The sequence below is a fragment of the Pangasianodon hypophthalmus genome, chromosome 24, assembly GCF_027358585.1.
Source record: "Pangasianodon hypophthalmus isolate fPanHyp1 chromosome 24, fPanHyp1.pri, whole genome shotgun sequence".
NCBI lineage: Eukaryota > Metazoa > Chordata > Actinopteri > Siluriformes > Pangasiidae > Pangasianodon > Pangasianodon hypophthalmus.
This window is the reverse complement of record NC_069733.1, coordinates 10,213,848-10,232,161: the sequence shown is the minus strand read 5'-3', so window position 1 is coordinate 10,232,161 and position 18,314 is coordinate 10,213,848. Positions and strand designations below refer to the sequence as shown.

Below are 18,314 nucleotides of genomic sequence, written 5' to 3'. Positions count from 1 at the left end.
ACACATACACTCCATATATTTCCAGCACTCTCATCAACTTGGAGAGGGTTAAAAAAAATAAGTGCTTCTACCTGTGACGTGATGGACAGCAGGAGACAAACTTGTGTCATGGGAACAATAAGGTCTAATTCTGTTTCACAGGAAAAAGTAATCATGTTTCATCTTTATTTGAGGTTATCCACTGTATTGTCAATAGTGCACACCCTTCAAACCACTGTATGCTGAAATCTCACCTAACATGAATGCTCAAACCTAAACCTAACCTGCTCTCTCTCTCTCTCTCTCTCTCTCTCTCTCTCACTGGAGGTGTACTCCAGCTGTCTGATGATGCTTGTGGCAGACCCTGACACATTGCCTGATTGAGCCTGGTGCTCTACTTCTGCTTCTTAATGCTTGTTCATCTAGAACTTTCTGTACTTGTGACTCACCTCCTGTACCTATGGTTCACCTCTTCACCTGGATATACTAACAAAAGTGTATTTCCTGAAAACCAGTTCATGACTAAGTGGTTCACAGAAGTAGGGTTCTTGCAGTCTACCAGACTTTCACTTCCTATGAACTGCCAGTGTGTTTATAAAGACTGCTGTATGCTCACCCCAGGATTCCTCCTCAATATTCAGTGTTCAGATCTAGTGACATTAATTAATAAGTCATCATTATTTGGAAAAGTTTTCTGCCCATTTCAATTATTCAAATTTCCGACATGCAGTTCACACCTCTGAGGTTGCCAGTTCTTTACTAAGAAGAGGTGTTGGAGATGTGGTTTTCAGTTGTCTAGTCCACCGCCTTTAAAAACACAGAGGATAGAAAAAAGGGGCTAATAAAGTAGATCACATGTTTTCTTTGATTCAGTATGATGCATCATGATGCAGAATAAAAGAGAGTTAAAAAGTAATATGATTTAAAATGGCACAATGAGAAGAAGGCATCAATCCAACAATCCACTAATAAGTAGATTCTGTAGATAAGGCCATCTGCCAAATGCAATAAATGTAAATGTAAGTAATAGTTTAATGTGTTGTAAATATTTTGAGATAGCATGAATCATCATAGTTGTCATTATCATGGTAAATTGGCAAATTTGTCTTAACTACAAATACACTGTGTGGCCAAAAGTTTGTGGACGCCTGACCATCACACCTGTATGTGCTTTTTAAACATCCTATTCCGAACCTTGGCAAACCATGTCTTCATGGATCTTTCTTTGTGTACAGGGGTACTGTCATGCTGGACCCAGTTTGGGCCTCTTAGTTCCAGTAGGAATAAATTGTAATGCCATAGCATATAAAGACACCCTATACAATTGTGTGGTTCTAAGGTTGTAGCAACAGTTTGGGGAAGAACCACATATGGGGGTCATTGTCAGGCATCCACATACATTTGGCCATATAGTGTATGTCTTCCATCTACATTATTTCAATTTAGATCCTATTTCTTTGCAAAGTCAAGTAGAGGTAGCCTAATATTTTATACCAATGGCAGCAGAAAGTGTGAAGATAGAATAGATAGATGGGAAAAATGCTATATCTACTGTTGAGAGTTACAGCAGAAGTCACTGGAAAGACCAGCGACAAGTTAATTGTGCTGACAATTTAATATGGTCACAAAATACTGATAATCAAGGTAATAAAATATGCAATTCTAGCTGTAATAAAATAATAGTCATGTTTTGTTTTATTGGATGTCCTCTCTTCTAAAGAATATGTGGCCACAGAATGGATGGGTAATTAGACCAAACACTCACTTTAAGTCTGTGTTATTCATAATTTTGTCCATATAAAATTCAGTCTTTAAGCATTGCTTCCATTTAACTATTAATTGACTATCATTTCCTCAAACAAGTCACTGTATAAAACAAACAAACAAAAATAACAACAAAAACAAAACAAAACGAAAAAAACCCAAAAAACCTACAACTACTCAGTATTCTAGAACAGTTAAAATGAGCCAAACTAGGCCTTTGTAGAGGGATATGAATGGAAAACTGCATTTATTACTACCTCACCTTGGTGAGGTATGGCCTGGTCAAGGCCCTCTCTAAATTCCAGGACATCTCTAGCAATCTCCTTAGTCCATATTCAATATAAACATACAAATTTTAGTGGTGCGTACAGGGACAAGCTAATATTGCTTGAGACATACAAAAGAAAAAAAAAGTATAAAGAAACAAACAGACTTAAGTTCAATGTCAGATTTGCATGTAACAGAAACATGCATCTGTTTCGGACAAACTCTCCCCTGCACACATAAGTGGCATGTAACTGTCGTAAGAATGCATGCCTAGTTATGTATGAGGTGTGAATGCTGATGTGTGCAATTTGAGTACTAACACTACATCAACTCTAAATACACAATCATATATAGTGGGGCCTCTATTCTGCAATCTTTTCTAATTTAATATAACAATTTTCATTATAAATTATATTATTGACAATGACTTGAGTGAAAAGTAAAATCTATGAAATTTTTACATGAAATGAAGAGTTTTTTAGTATTTGGTATGTCCCTTTTTTTGCTTTAATGACAGTGTGCACTTGAGCTGGCATGGACTTCACAAGTTTGTGCAAAGCCTTATGATCCATTTTAGATCAAATTCATCAGAAAGCATGCTTCAATAGAAGAGATCAGACATGAAGAAAATCTGACCTTGCAGATAACATGGTCAATATCGTAAATTTGCTTACATTTAAATAGGGGCCTAGAAATAGTGCAGAATCTTGAATATTAAATATTCAAGATATTGAACATTTACTTTCTTTGTTTTAAATAGTTCTAAATTCTAAAACCTTCTGTTTATTTACAATTGTATATGAAAAAAAAAGAAAATCCCAGCTTTTCAATGTTGGCTCAGACTTTTGCATCCCCCTGTATATGATCATCCTAAACATTTAGTATACTTTCAACACATTTAGCACTGCTTCTCTTTTCTGTGTAGTACTGTATACTGCAGAGGTGTCCAGTCTGATCCGGAAATGGCTGGTGTGGGTGCAGGTTTTCATTCTAACCAAGTAGAAGCCACACTGAGACTATTGAAAGCCAAGATCAACTGATTAAACAGGTGGAATCAGGTGTGGCTCCTGCTTGATTGGAACAAAAACCTGCACCCACCCCGGTATATGTCTTGGTTATGCTGAAATCGGTGCTGGACTACACTTCCCAGCAGCCCCAGCACATCACATGTCTCAATCAGCCTCACCTGTGTCTTGTTTCACCATAATTAGCACCACTATGTAAGTTCCTTTTTTTCTATGTCTTATTGTCTTATTTGTTGTTGTTTGTGTGTAGCCAAATGGACAGTACCATAGTCTTGCTCATAGTCTAAGCGTTTTGCTTTGCAGCTCCTGTTCAGGTTTATGTTTCTAGTTTTCACTGTTCTGGTTATCTGCTTGCACTTTCTTTAATAAAATCTGCACTTGTATCCATCTCATCCATCTTTTGCTCATAATGTAATGAGCAAAATCCGACTATCTGGTTTCACTCAGAAGAGGATGGGTTACCTCTGAGTCTGGTTCCTTTCACTGTTTTTTTTTTTTTTTAACTCATGTCATCTCAAGGAGTTTTTTCTTGACCATATCACCTCTGATTTGCTCATTAGGGATCTAAATCTATAACTGGATATAGATTTATATATATTTCTGTAAAGCTGCTTTATTAAAAGTGCAATACGAATAAAATGGAACTGAATTAAATTTACGATGAACAAAATGAGTGAAAACTGAAAGACACTGAGAGAGAGACATTTGAAATATTACACATTATCTCTGTTTAATTGTGGGTAGTGATTTTTTTTTCCCATGGGGATGAACTACAGCTAGCAGTGGTCACACTGTAACAGCAAGGCTATATTTTTGCCATAGTTCAATTCCTTTTAGCATCACAATGAATCATCCCTGCTACCAGCTCTGTAATTTTCATATGTTTGTGACAATTGAACACTAAGAGCAAATACAATATCAACTCTTATGGTACATATTGTTCTCTTAACTCTTTACTTTCCAATGTGCAAGAATATATACAGTATATATGTTAGTCCAGAATGCAGCAGCGAGCGACCTTACTAGAACCAGAAGATATGACCACATCACTCCTATCTTATCCACACTGCATTGGCTCCCAAGCAATTTTCACATTGATTATAATGTACTACTACTGACCTATAAAGCACTGAATGGTCTCACACCTCAGTACCTGTGCAAACTTTTGGTCTTTTATGATCCGCCATGCCTACTACAATCAAAAGGTGCAGGCTATTTGTTGGTACTTTGAATAGTGAAGGCTACAGTCTTTCTCTTATAAAGCCCCACAGTTATGAAACAGAATTCGGGGCTCAGACACAGTCTCAATGTTTAGATCTAGGCTGAAAACATATTTGTTTAGTCAAGCCTGTTGTGAATAGTTTTTTTTCTTAGGTAAAGGAGCAGATCTGGAGGGTTCACAGGCATACAGTGTTGTGGTGAACTAGGATGTGTCCAATGCGTTCTCCCTATTAGTTCTCTCTTTTAGTTATGCTGTCATAACTAGTCTTGACAGAGTCCCTGCTTGCAAGCTGCAAACAAAATACATTGTCCATATATATATAACCATTACAGGAAAAAGCATACCTAACAATCTCTCTCTCTCTCTCTCTCTCTCTCTCTGTCAAGCTACTAATGCTACACCTGAGATACCAATGATCCTGACCCCTTCTGCTCTCCAGACCTCCCCGGACCATCTAACTTCCGGTTGAAGTTCTCATCGGTTGGAGAATACTCGCTGCTGCTGGGGGTGGCCCCACATGGACGGCCTGAAATTCGTTGGGATTGCTGGAGATGATGCTGCTTGGGGACTGTGGAGATGACTTTGGACTGTGGTTCATATAGGCAGTTGTATTGTGATGGCTTTGCACATTTTGCACTCAGGTCTCCATCAGTGGACAGTGGATAGGTTCAGCAAAACAGACTGTAATGAATTTCCTGGTTACACAATTGCACTATTTGTCCATGTAGTACACAGATAAAGAAGGGATTTATTTATAAATGCACTATCCATTGTCACCCAGATGAGGATGGTTCCCTTTTAAGTCTGGTTCCTCTCAAGGTTTCCCCCTCATATTGTCTCAGGAAGTTTTTCCTTGCCACTCCCCAATTTATTTATTGGGGATAAATTTCTGAATGTACAAGTTTAAAATTTATATCCCAAATTTATATATTTCTGTAAAGCTGCATTGTGACAATGGCCATTGTTACAAGCGCTATACAAAAAAAGGGGGCGTGTTTCAAATATATGTGTGTCACGTAATCTCCCTTTAACTAAAAAGTTTTCATAATTTCAAAATTCTATTGATTCTTACTGTATAAGAAATAAACAACAGAAGAGTATTCAATGGAAGTGTCATCATGTCTTTATAAGATCATTAAAAAATCATTAGAGTAGGAGTCCACAAGCACCCAAACCATAATTCACTTATAAGGGAACGAATGTGATATGTTACATAGTGTTTAAAACGCAGATATCACCACACCACTGGCACACACGGCAAATACACTCCAATGGGCCAACACTCCTGTACCTCACTGACTGGCAGGTCCACATCCCAGGATGTCCCCCCTCATGACATCACCCACTCACCTGATTATTCAGCCCCGAAACCGATGGGTGGTCCTAGGATAGAACCCCAACCAGGGCGGGTAGAATCCCAGGGTGGATATTGTCACATTTGTGTCTGTACCTGCTTATGGTCATGTTTATGTGCAGACAATACCCATGATCCCATGCCAATCTCCATGCCAGCTGACAAACTCCAAATTCAGTCACGAAACTCCCAAGCAACCTAGCATAGTTACATCTATCCTCATTCAGTCACCAGACTTTTAATTACACACACCTGATCTCAATAAGCTCACACACAGTGCGAAGTCTCGCTCCAGCCATCGTGTCTGTGATGATACTAAGTTGTAGTTTTTCCTTAATTCACTGGGTTTTGATCTTGCTTTGTCTATCAATTTTCCTTAGTCTTGCCCAGGTTATACTAGGTTTCCAATTTGCCTGACTGTTTGTCTGACTAGTATTTCCCGACTAGTACTTCCTAACTATTACCTAGTCCTTATGTCCTTTGTTTTGCATTTACTTATTTTAATAAAACCTCAAGATTATGATGAAACATAGTTATGAAGTGAAGAAGAAAGGACTTTAATTAGTACCTGGGCTGTTTTTCTGAAAAATGTGTCTGGTCAGAATTAGGACATATTTCCCAGCACTGTGCCCATGGAGTAATGTCTCACTCAGCAGCTGATGTGGTTTGCCTGCGGGTTGCTTGCAGAAAAGTCTGCCATGAGTGTTTAGCAAGATGTTTTTTTTTTTGTTTTTTTTTTCATTTGCGGTGCAGTGGGAGGAACAGATGGTATTGTAATCAGCAGGAACAGTAAGGAAAGAGCAGCTTCTTGGAACAGCAATGGATAGGTGACTGTCCCCACTTATAATTTATTTATTTATTTATTGCTAGTTTTGAATTTAACTGAAGGATTACCGCTTATCAATGTGAAAATATTATAGTTCAAAAAATATGTAGGATTAACAATTATTTCTCTACATGTTTAACCCTCTACAGGATTTGGACATTTCTAATTCACAGGCAATGGTGTATAAAACTACCATTTGCATCCATTAACAAATCTTAGATTTTATTAAATTGTAATAAGGTGCTGAGTGTATAAACACAAACCAAATGATATTTACCATGAGATTTGATCACACATACTTGTTTTTTTCATGAACCTGCTAAAATAGTCATGCATTTTTAATAACAGCTTGTCAAAGTGTTTGATTTACAGTCAGAGTTGTCCTGTTGCCAAGACTACTCAACGTAGCAGCAAGCAAATATGTGCATTCCAAACAGAAACAAAATATTTATACATTATTGAGAAAAAACTCTCTTTATCAAACCTACAGGTAATACAGAAAGAGAGAGGGATTCGCTTACATCTTTGCATGCAAGATGTTAAAAATCTCAAGCTGAATAGTGAAGATACTCGCAGGTATCTTCAGGGGGAAAAAAAACAAAAAAAAAAAAGAGAGCAAAAAAAAGCATAAGATCAAAATGACAAAATAAATAACAGGTAAATAATAGAAAACAAAATAAGGATCATATTTGGAATATATAAATACAATGAAAAGGATTAGGAATGTAGACTACAATTAGCAAAACAAGACTTAGCAATGAATAAAAAAAACTAAATTATATATATATATATATATAGCTTCAGTTGCTCCCTCAAAGGGAAGTAGGTGTGACTGTAGGCACAATATTGTTGGAGTTTACTGGAGGTTGTGGCGGATGTGACACAAATGAGCAGCTATTTACAATAAAAGGTTTTCTTGAATTTGAAGCCCAATTATCCTTCCAAATGCTAATGCTCATTGGTGATAAAATGGTCACCTTACCTAGAACCTACAGTTAAAAATTTAAGAACTCAGATAAGAATTTTCTTTTTTTTTTTTTTTTTTTTACAAGTTAATTAAAAATTCACCTTATATTCTTTTTGCGTAAGGTTGTAGAGAAACCAGAGTACTGGTATAGCGCTAAGGTTATTACTAGGCATGGCTTAAGCTGTTTAGTTTTAGTTAAGAAACTGTTCACAGCCATCTATTCATTCATTAATTCATTGATTCATTCATTCATCTATCAATTGTGGATCCTAGGAGATCTCACAGCAGGAGAGGAGGGAGAATTCGCCCCGAATGCTATAGTCCATTGCAGGGCACCATGCACACTCACATTAACACTCATTCACACCTAGGGGCAATTTAGCATAGCCAATTCACTTATCAGTGGCTACATTCACATGCCCATCAATTATTCCAATATTACTTGGAATTTGGCAATATTCTATATAGTATTGAGTCATGTAAATGCTGCAATCTGATTGCCCGATTCAGACTAAGACAATATTCTGATTCCCACCCCTGGAATATGCCTGTTTAGATCAGAAGTTTGTTGCATGTAAACACCTTATTCAGAAAATCCACTGAAAGGAGATATATGCTCATGTTCAGTACACAAGGAATTATGGGTGCTAAAAGATGCTTAGCTGTAAGCTAGGCATTTAGGAATGGCAACATACTCATATAAACATCATATTCGTAATATGAGTGCAACCTGAATATAGACCTTAAATGGAATTGGATGTGCATGTAAACATAGCCACTGTGTTTTTAGACAGCAGGAGAAAACCAGAGCAGCTGGAGAAACACAGACAGTAATCTGAGCTGCCTGGAACTGTGAGGCAGCAGTGCACAGGTCCATATTCTTTATATGAATTTAGCATTTGAAGGAGTCTGGGCTTGTATGTATGTATGTATGTATGTATGTATGTATGTATGCATGTATGTATGCATGTATTTATTTATTTATTTATTTATATTTAAAGAGGAAGATAGTAAAGGTGTCAGTCCTGTCAAAATATACTCACTTGTACATGGGATCTGAGAATGTTTTTACATCACTGAAAGCAGTAAAACTGATGCAGTAAAGGGCTAGAAAGTGCAGGTTTTGAATCCTGACATTTATTAATGTCATTTTGTCTGAGTGGCAGTTGATAAGCAGTCACAGTAGGCTTTGAATCTACTCAATGGCTGGTAGACATTGAGTGACACCTTGATGGGTCACAGTCTGCATCCTGCATCTCTTTTTGCTTTCAGATTTAGTTTTGTGGAATATGGAGAGAAACATTCAGTTAATGAAATTGGAAAATGGCTGCCATGGCTAATTGTAGATTGTATTATATTATAATGATTATGACTGTAATGTTCAGCAAGTTTTACTTTAGAATCTAATTAGCATTTTTGGGAAATGTGTCTTAGATTTTTTTGTAGGATCAGGATATGACAAGGGTTTAGAAGGGTTTAACTATCTTGGAAAACACTGCAAGGTGCAAACACTGCAAGTAAGTCTCAAAAAAAAAAAAACAAAAAAGAAAGAAACTGATTCAATAAACATTTCCAATAGTGCAAGCTTACCAGACCTTTTAGAGGAAACCCAGTAGTAAATATTGCAGTCAGTTACCTTTAAATATTCATGTTAAAATGTTCTTTGACAAGTTGCCTGTCTAATTTTATCTATTGCCACAAATTTCTACATGGATATTATAAAATTACTACACTCTACAATTAATTAAAATCCAGTTAAAAGAATGCCCCAAGTCAATTTCAAGCTCTGACTTGCAATTGTCAGCAAGGCTAGCTAGCAAGCTTGTTGTTAAGCTAAGCAGCTAGCTAGTCATTTCATCTAAACTAACAATAGGTGATAACGCACACTTCCCTCCCCAACACACAATACACATGAAATAGCATTCTCATTTAGGTTTTAACTGCTAAAATGGGTCTAGGGCTATAAAGATGTAGCAGCTTAATAAAACTTAAAAATTAAACACCAACATATCAGTTGGCTTTGCTGTAGATTTTAATCCTGTGCTGTTCTTCTACCTCAGAACATGTCTTCAGTGTAACACAGAACATTCATGATCTCTGATGCTTCGGTCTTACTCGTGTATTTAAGCAATGATTATGTAAAACTGAGAATGTTAATTTCTTTCCTTGCCAGAAGCTGCCATAACTGCAGTATGTTTAACTGCATAAACAAAGTAATCAATTACTTACAGTGTATATGCTCTACTTCCTGCACTTAGCTGAGAATACAAATTAACTACAGAATAGATGATGCAAAGAAAGTTTTCCATATGTTTTTATGGTGACATACTGTATATTTTGTTATTATTTTAAGTCATTATTTTAACTATTTAAGTAGGTATGCAATATCTATTTTCACATCACACTTTATGTACATACAGTACAGGTAGTAAAAGCAGAATCAAACAGGATTCTACTGAGAGCAGCACAAACTATCTGTACATTCACACACTATGCTACAGTTTACCTTTTCCAGTTATAAATTATTATTGTATATGACACAAAAGTGTTTTATACACACACAGACAGGGACATTATTGAGATATTAATATATATTATTGGGCCTGATCTAATATCAGATCTACTGTCATCAGACAACATGCAAGTCATGCTCAGCTTACTAATAATGATATATGACCAAATATACTGAATGTAGAATTTCACAGCTTTTCCTGAGGTGCTTGTGAGAAAAAAGTAAGCATGGTGGAGGAATATTTGCCTGGCAATCAAAGTGATTATCAAGGCAACATGCTTTGTTCTAGGATGTTGTATTACAGTATGCCAAAATAGGCTCAAATGGGAAATATGGGAATTACATCATAACCTTCTCAGTCTGGAAATTTCACTGTTCTGCTGCTGCTTATAACATGCAGTGTGTTCGGTGCTATATAACTGTGAAGCACACTCCACAACATGGTAAAGTATTTCTGGCTTATAAACAACTTCATATTTGTAAAAGCTGTGCTGTATTTAAGATATAAACTCATTCATGTCTGGTTAAAATAACAGGAAACTTTTGTTTCCAACTAGGATTGTGGTGTTACCTCTTGAGGTGACTGAGAACTGATGCATATCTGAAAATATAAATAAAAAAAGTAAAATATTGCAGTAAGAATGGTGCCCTGCTAAAGAGCTTGAATGATGGGATCGTGCACTAAACAGACTGTTTTCTAATTAGATTTAATTTGGGCATCTTCGCTTATCTGAGGTAATTACCCTCACTCTGTCACTCCCTCGTAATTGGCTCATTAATGAACATCACTTTGTTACACGCACTCATCGTAAATTAAACTAACAATACCAATCAAATTTCAGCATTTCAAAAAACAAAACAAACAAAAAAAAACCCACACATTATTTCACAGACTTTGATTTATTTGTCAAACCAAAGAGTGGACTAACGGGTGATAATGGCTTTTTTGTACACTCTTCAGCTTTTACTAATCAGCATGTTATCAGCACATTTTATCAGATACTTGCAATTGAATGCAAAAACATGGGGGTGACATTTATTTATTTGCAAAAGTTGTCAGGTAAAAACACAAAACGAAGCAAAAAAATAATAATAATAATTGATGTGTGGCCCACAGGGATATCCTGATATCAGCTTTACACATCACTATTCACAGCACATAAAATGGAAATACCGGACTATTGAACTCACCAGTATATATATTATTTAAAAAAATGTGCCTATGGACATTTTTTCAAGGTTTTTATCTTCTTTGACTGTTAGCCCCCAAGAAGTACAAAAAACTGTTACAATGTGCACACAAGTCATTTGAACAGGACAGCCTGTGTTAGCAGCAACACAGGGCAATGTTAGACAAGGCTTACTATATCAATAACTCCATACAGATGTTAATAAATCAGAATAAATCAAATACAAATATGACTTCTTGCAACATTCATCTGTTAGAAAATATGTTACGTGTACATGATGATTACGTTTCATGTCACCATACTGTGAATAAACATTGTTAATGGATTTTTTTTCTTCTTTTTTTTGTTTTTTTTGTTTTTTTTGTTTTACACATCACATTCAAAGTTGTACAAATGATCAATGATGAATGGTTTTAGATATTATTATGATACATTACATGGCTCAGTGGCCCTTTTCCCCTGCTTTAAAAGGGATATCCACTCCTCTTCAGCATTCAAGAAAAACCGATGATTTTAAGGATAGACATTAGTTTAACCCTTTCCAGTTACCCCATTATAAACCTGAATTCATTAATTCCCAAGACAGACGAACAAACAAATTTATGAATTTCCAGTGACAATCCAATGGGCATCACTGTACATTCCAAAGAATGCTGTATAAACATACTCTATGTATAACTCTTCATAATGTTTATAGTATATTAGATTGTACATTGATGGTTTAAGTTTGGGTGCACATTTTTATTCTCATTTTAGATACTGGATGAATATCTATTTGCCAAGGGGTGACTTGTGACTTCTAACCTGAGGATTTTACATTAATGGAAAAAATACAGTAGTAAAGCTGAGCAATGCAACAAAAAAGAAATAACCAGGCAATAAAGTAGACATACAAATAGAAGTTAGTAGCACATTTTAACAGCAACAAAGTAAATACAACTGAGATTATAGATAGCCCAGGACTGCAAATCCTCCTGAACATTTCCCAGTTGAAAACATTCTATAGCCTGTCTTTTAGGTATCAAACAAACAAAATTTCACAGAATTGCACATCTGTAAGAATTTGCACGAGCTATAAAAAGTTATGAGTGGCAGAGTTTTGAGGGTTAGCAAGCAACACTTTTTTAAAAAGAGTTTTTGAATATAATATCCAATTAAATCTCTCTTGCACATTAAAATTCCTGTGGCATTTGTGCGAGAGTGGCTTGGTGCAACTAGACTGTGTGACAAGCCTACAAGTGTAGCTTTGCGTTGGAAGTGCACTTTAGTATTAATAAATCCAATCATCAATGAATCTGTGAAAAATTTAGCAAGAGCTACATTTATGCCACACTTCTAATACTAATTTCATAATTTCTATTTCTTAACTTATGCAATATTTGTATTTATTGGTATAAATGTGTTTTTTTTTAGAAATGCAAGTAAAAACAGATTCAAAGTGATTAATTTAAGTGATAAATGTTTAATATGGAGCAAAAATACAATGTTAAGGGAATTAGATGCCTAACATTTCTAGTATAATTTATGCACCATGCAGTAATTCAGTGTTTAATATATAATACAAGAGCATCATATTTCCTCTACACAACATCAGTGTATTATGTAATTGTAGTTTTGATAAGGTGTTAAAATAAAAAAAGAAAGCAGGAAACATAAATTCTACTACTATAGTAGTGGTGCTTTAAACATCTTATCAATTTTGTTTTAGTTATGAGTTATAGCCTTTTGATTATGGTCCATGAAGCATAGTATATCAATTTGTTTTTTTTTTTAGTGTTTGTTTAAAAGTGACACCGTCCCACTAACATCCCACTGGGTGGCTAACATCCCACTGCTTTAGCCACAGTGAAATAAACCCAAGCTAAATCCCATAATCCTGTCAGAAATTACAAGACTCTATAAACATAGGGCAAAATCTTGAACTTGAAGCAAATGACCCCAAGCACAGGAAATTAAGAAGACAAACATAATGTTAGGGTCAGAATTTAGCGTACAAAACATAAAACAGCAACCACTTCCCCCAATATCTTTCTTTTTTCCAAACCATTTTGAAGGAAAAACAAAAAGCAAACTCTATTGGAAATTGATATCCTCTATACAGCTCGAGCAAAGTTTATATTGAATCTGAAAGTGGCACTGAAGTGTACCAAGCAAGAAAAAAGTGGGATCTGGGGATTTTTACTCTTCCTCTGTGCATCCGAGTACTTCTGCACGCAGAGTGATCCTCCCATACCATGACCATGGAAGGATCCGGATGAAGCGGGCAAAGATGGGAGGATCAATCACGTTTTTCCTGTGTGTGTCGTTATCAAAGTTTCCTTGAAATACCTGAAAGAATAAAGAAGAAAAAATAATCAGGTGTGTCCAAACTTTTGACTGGTACTACGCATGTGAGGTGATCTGAGAAATTCAACACAACTTGAGTAACTGCAAACCTTCACAGGTAGTCCAAAGGCAGTCAAGATCAGTCAAGACTTCTGAATATCATCTACATTGTCAAATTAAGTGTCAGAATTGTGCACATTACAAAAATTGGCTGGGAATTTCTCAGTACAAATATATATTGAAATTTTTTTTTGTGGAACATTTAGAAAATTCATTTATTTTTAACTGATTTTCTCCAAAGTTGGTCAATTTGCCAGTTCCCACCCACTTTTATTTATTTATTTTACTTAAAAACGAGCCAAAAAGGCAACACAATAGTTACCACAAACAGGGTACATAAATAAAACTCGTAGCTCTACCTAGCTAGATCTCCCCTATTACACGAAAGCCACCACCCAGGGAGGGTTCTTCCTCCAAGAGATGTGAAGCCAGCCACCTTATATTGTCTTCTATACATGCTATGTCACAGGTCAACTGAAGGAAACTTCCACATACATGAGCTCAGAGATGCAATTGGCTGGTATTGCTCTGATTGACAGAGTAGAGAGTAATGCCATCCATGCAACCCAATTTTGTTCTCTTGAACTCCCGGCCATAGATAGTCACGGCAGTGTCAGGATTTGAACTTGTGGTCTCCTGAAAATATAGGGAATGCAATGAAATTCCCTGTGAAATTTATCCTAGGCTATTCTCAATTTTAAGAAGATTAATTAGGGGATAGCTATTGTGGAAATAGAAGACTGCAGACTATGACAGAAAATCTTGCAGTGCAATCTCTATCAACTCGATCAACTCCTACATTGCTATATACAGGAGCCTGGGAACAGTTTTGAAAGCACTATGCCAGGTTCCTGCTATTAAGACTTGTCTAGGTTTTGTTTCATTACATGTTTTCAAAATACACTGGATGTATCTTAAGAATCAAAAACCTACTTATATCAAAGCCACTCGTATCAATCTTGGAAAAGTATGCAGCTTGAAAAGATTTTTGTCTCAGCATACCAGTAACAGGCCATCAAAATATTTTTTAGGTTAAAAAAAAAAAAGTTTCTTCTGTTGTGAAACTTGCATATGTGAAAAAAATTATATACTGAAGAAGAGTAAACAATTTCCACTTCTCTCTCTATATAACCTACCTATAGAGGCAGGGTAAAAGTTCACATGAAACAAGAGCAAAAAAAAAAAAAAAATGGGCTGGTGAAAAACAAAGTTCTCCGGTGGGCTTCAAAGGCATCTCCATCTCCTTTTTTAGTATGCAGACAGCCTGAAGTATATCAACAGAAAGAACAAAAGACAACTGTGGCAAGTCCTCACTGAGTCAGGCTCAGCTTTGTGCATCACAAACACCAAATATACAACTTGCACATTCTTCTCCAGACTGTTGCAATGCGTTCTTTACTGCCATAGCATCAATCTCATGTCTGCGGCCTTGGTGAGAGGAAGGGGGGGGGGGGGGGGGGGGGGGGGGGGGGGGGTGTGATGAAAAATTGATTATCAGAGACATTGAGCTCATTTGCTGAGCTTTGCATCAGCTTCCTGAAATGTTTTTGTTTGCAGATTAGGGATCTACAAGAAGCATCCACAATCAAAGTTCTAAACAAATGGGTGTCAGAAGGTTTGTAATGTATTCAAATGTATGAATGTGGAAAGTTAACATTTAGGCTGGTTTTGGCATCCAGTCCTACTTTTCAATTTCCCTCCTGCTACTGAAATTTCTGTGCATTCTTTATATTCTATCTCGCTGTGGAATTGCTTCAGATAAAGCAAACAGCGATGACTCCCATTTGATTAGCCTGAAATAATCAATCCTCTGGAAGTAACATCCTCACTTTTTGCACGGTTGCATGTTCAACCTTGATCTTATTCAGTGTGTTGAGTGTAAGATGCTTAGATATTCTTCCACCATCAGTAGTAGTAATTTTATTAGTGAGAAGTGTAGACCAGAAGCCAGTCTGACAGATAAGATTGTAACACTGAAGCTGTACATTGTAATGTTAGAGAGGGTTAGTGATAGTGAGAGGCATATAGTTTTGTTAAACGAAGTTCTGAGTGTTCTCAAATTACAGTGGAGCTGTGACTTATTGGAATAATCATAATGCACCATCCCTCTCTGATTTGCGTATTCAACAGGTTTGAATACACAAATCACTGAGAAGCCTGTTGAAAGTGCTCTAGTTATGGAGACTCGACGACACGTGATGCTATAGTCAGGTGTATACCAGAAACCAGAGAGCCAGACAATGCAGGTAATTTTCGGATGTTAGGCAAGTGCAGGTTTTGTAAGGTAGTTATCCATGTAAGTGCTAATGATGTTCATCAATCAGAGGTTACTAAGACTAATAGTAAAGAGGTGTGTAAATTAGTGAAGGTGATGTACAATGCTGTAGTAGGCTCTGGCTTCATCACAATGCAGCATAGAGATGTAGCTAACAGCAGGTTATGGTTGCTGAACTTCTGGATGTCCAGGTGGTGCTCTGAAAACAAAGTGGGCATTATTGAGAAGTGGGCTACCTTAGAGGGCAAATCTGGTATCCGTTCCACTTGGGAAGGTGCTGCTCTCATTTCTTGTAATATACATAGACAGGCCTAGTTCGTCACTGACAATCCAGGGCCACTGCCAGGCAGCAGACAAACAGGCTAAACCATGCCTAAACCGCTGCCTTGAGGCAACACACAGGTGGTAAATCACATCATGGAGCCCAAAGTAATCTGTTTGCATTGATCTTACCCTGTAATTTACACCTTTAGGTAGAAATGCCCCACATTATATATTCAAGTTGAACATGCAAATCACTCAAGTCATGCTGTCTTGGTCATTTGAAACACAATTCTCTACAGTAACCTTAATCTATCTTAATTAATTTTATAAAGGTCTTGATAATTATCTTATGATTTTAACCTGGTGGTATTGAGAAACTATGAAAAGAATCTACACTAAACAGTACCTACAATGAAAGCTGAATGTGGAAATATCTGCGTTTTGTAATAAAATCTCAGTATAGATATCATGATTAGTGACTGGTCTTGGTACTGTAGTTTTCAAACTGATTTTCCTAAATGTCCTCAAAATTCAACCTAGCTGTCAGAAAAAAACAAAATAAAATACAAATTGGGATGTATTACATTTCCTAAAGGTCTAAACATCAGTATAAGCTTGTCTCTATGCATTGTTGGGCAAACCAAAACACAAAAATAACAAATCAAGGAATGTAATAGGATAAAGAGAGAAAATTACATTGAGCTTTATGCTTCATGGTTAATTAAACACCTAAGTTCACACTTGACTATAATATAGAAATAACTATGAATGGCATGAAATGGGGTTTAGCCTTGGCAGAATTAAACTACTGCAATTATGACACAAAGAGCAGGTGACGAAATTCTCAACTGAAAGTTGAAACCAGGGGAGCAGACCTGATGAGTCACTCTGTGTAGTGATATTAGCAAAGCCAGATAAAAGGAAGTCTTTGTGCAGACTCTAAAAGAAAGTCTTTGTCCACTGTAGGTCAAACCAAACCAAACTGGCAAGAATTTATCTTGCATTTCCCATTAGCACAGCTATCTGCTGTAACAGTGAGCGCTGCTGAAATATTTTTTTGTAATGTGTCCAGAATAAAACACCTCACAAAGGCAAGCTTACTTGAATGACTGATGGTAATGTCATTTTTAATTTCACTCAAACTCCCCGCTGCCATAGAGATGTGAGAATCCCAAGCTCCCAGGATCCCTGAGTTGCAAATCATATCAAAAGAGGTGCTGAATCAAGATCAAGCAGACATTATTTAATCCTATGTTTGTGCTCCTGTTTTGTGGCCTCATTATCAGGCTTTTCAGATATACACTTTTGCTGAAAGCTGCAGTTCCCAGTCTTGGTTTTATGGTTACCGAGAGGCTTAGTGCTACAAGATATGAGATTAAGTGAGACCGTAAGTGAGTTGAGAGAGTGAGTGGTGGATTAGAAACAGACAGGCATTCCCACTTTCTCTTTTTAAAGCTAAAGTCTTATTATTGAGACAAGATCCCATGAGAGGTATCACACTGATAACTTCTTAGCATCTTTAGGTCATAATTCTGCTCAATTTATAAACACTCAAGTAGGAGAAGCATATGAAGCTAATTCAAGCAACATGTCCCCGGAACCATTACCAAGAGCATCAACAACAAACAATATCCTGCAGGTTCATTCAGCAGATAGAAAGAAAATGAAACAAATTCTAGATACTAATCACAAAGTGAAGCTCTTTCTCTTTCACTTTCATTCGAATGGTATGTCTTTAGGACCATTAGTATGTATGTTTCGCCTGGAAAGGAACCTATTTTACCTTTAAAACCCACTTAAGGTAAAGCAGTGATCCTTACGGTTAGTTATGTATAAATATGTACACTGCAATAACTTTTCAGGAGAAAAATACATACCGAAATATACAAAAATACATTCTTATAACTAAAGTTGTATTTTCTTTTTTTTCTTCTAAATTATCTCTATACTGTCATCTAAATAAAATGTAAAAATGAATATTATAATATTAACAAAGACCAGAAAAAGGGAGTTAATCACCACATTCTTTGCATCATTGCTCTCAATTTCTGTTTATTCAAGCAAAATATATATTTTTTATTTTAATGGCATTTTGGGGAACAATGTCCAGTTTTATATCAATTGTGGTTTTCTGCTTCTGACAATTTATTCAGAGTTTAGATATGTTTAAATCTTGTAAACCTCATTTTCTACTATGGGGCATGTAATTAAAAAAACTCCCTAATCCATGCCTTACGTCAGTAGCAGCAAGACATGAACCTAATTCTGTAATATATTTATTATT

General features: G+C 36.2%; 1 protein-coding gene across 2 annotated transcripts in view; it reads right to left on the bottom strand.

Moving 5' to 3' along the window:
- Positions 1–10,940: 10,940 nt before the first annotated feature.
- edil3a (EGF-like repeats and discoidin I-like domains 3a) overlaps positions 10,941–18,314 on the bottom strand; it is a 181,204-nt gene continuing 173,830 nt past the window's right edge. For both annotated transcript variants that reach the window (XM_026931547.3, XM_026931546.3), the window contains exon 10: positions 10,941–13,434. In XM_026931547.3, the coding sequence (XP_026787348.2) occupies positions 13,285–13,434 (150 nt within the window). In that variant the 3' untranslated portion in view covers positions 10,941–13,284. The remainder of the gene's footprint in view (positions 13,435–18,314) is intronic.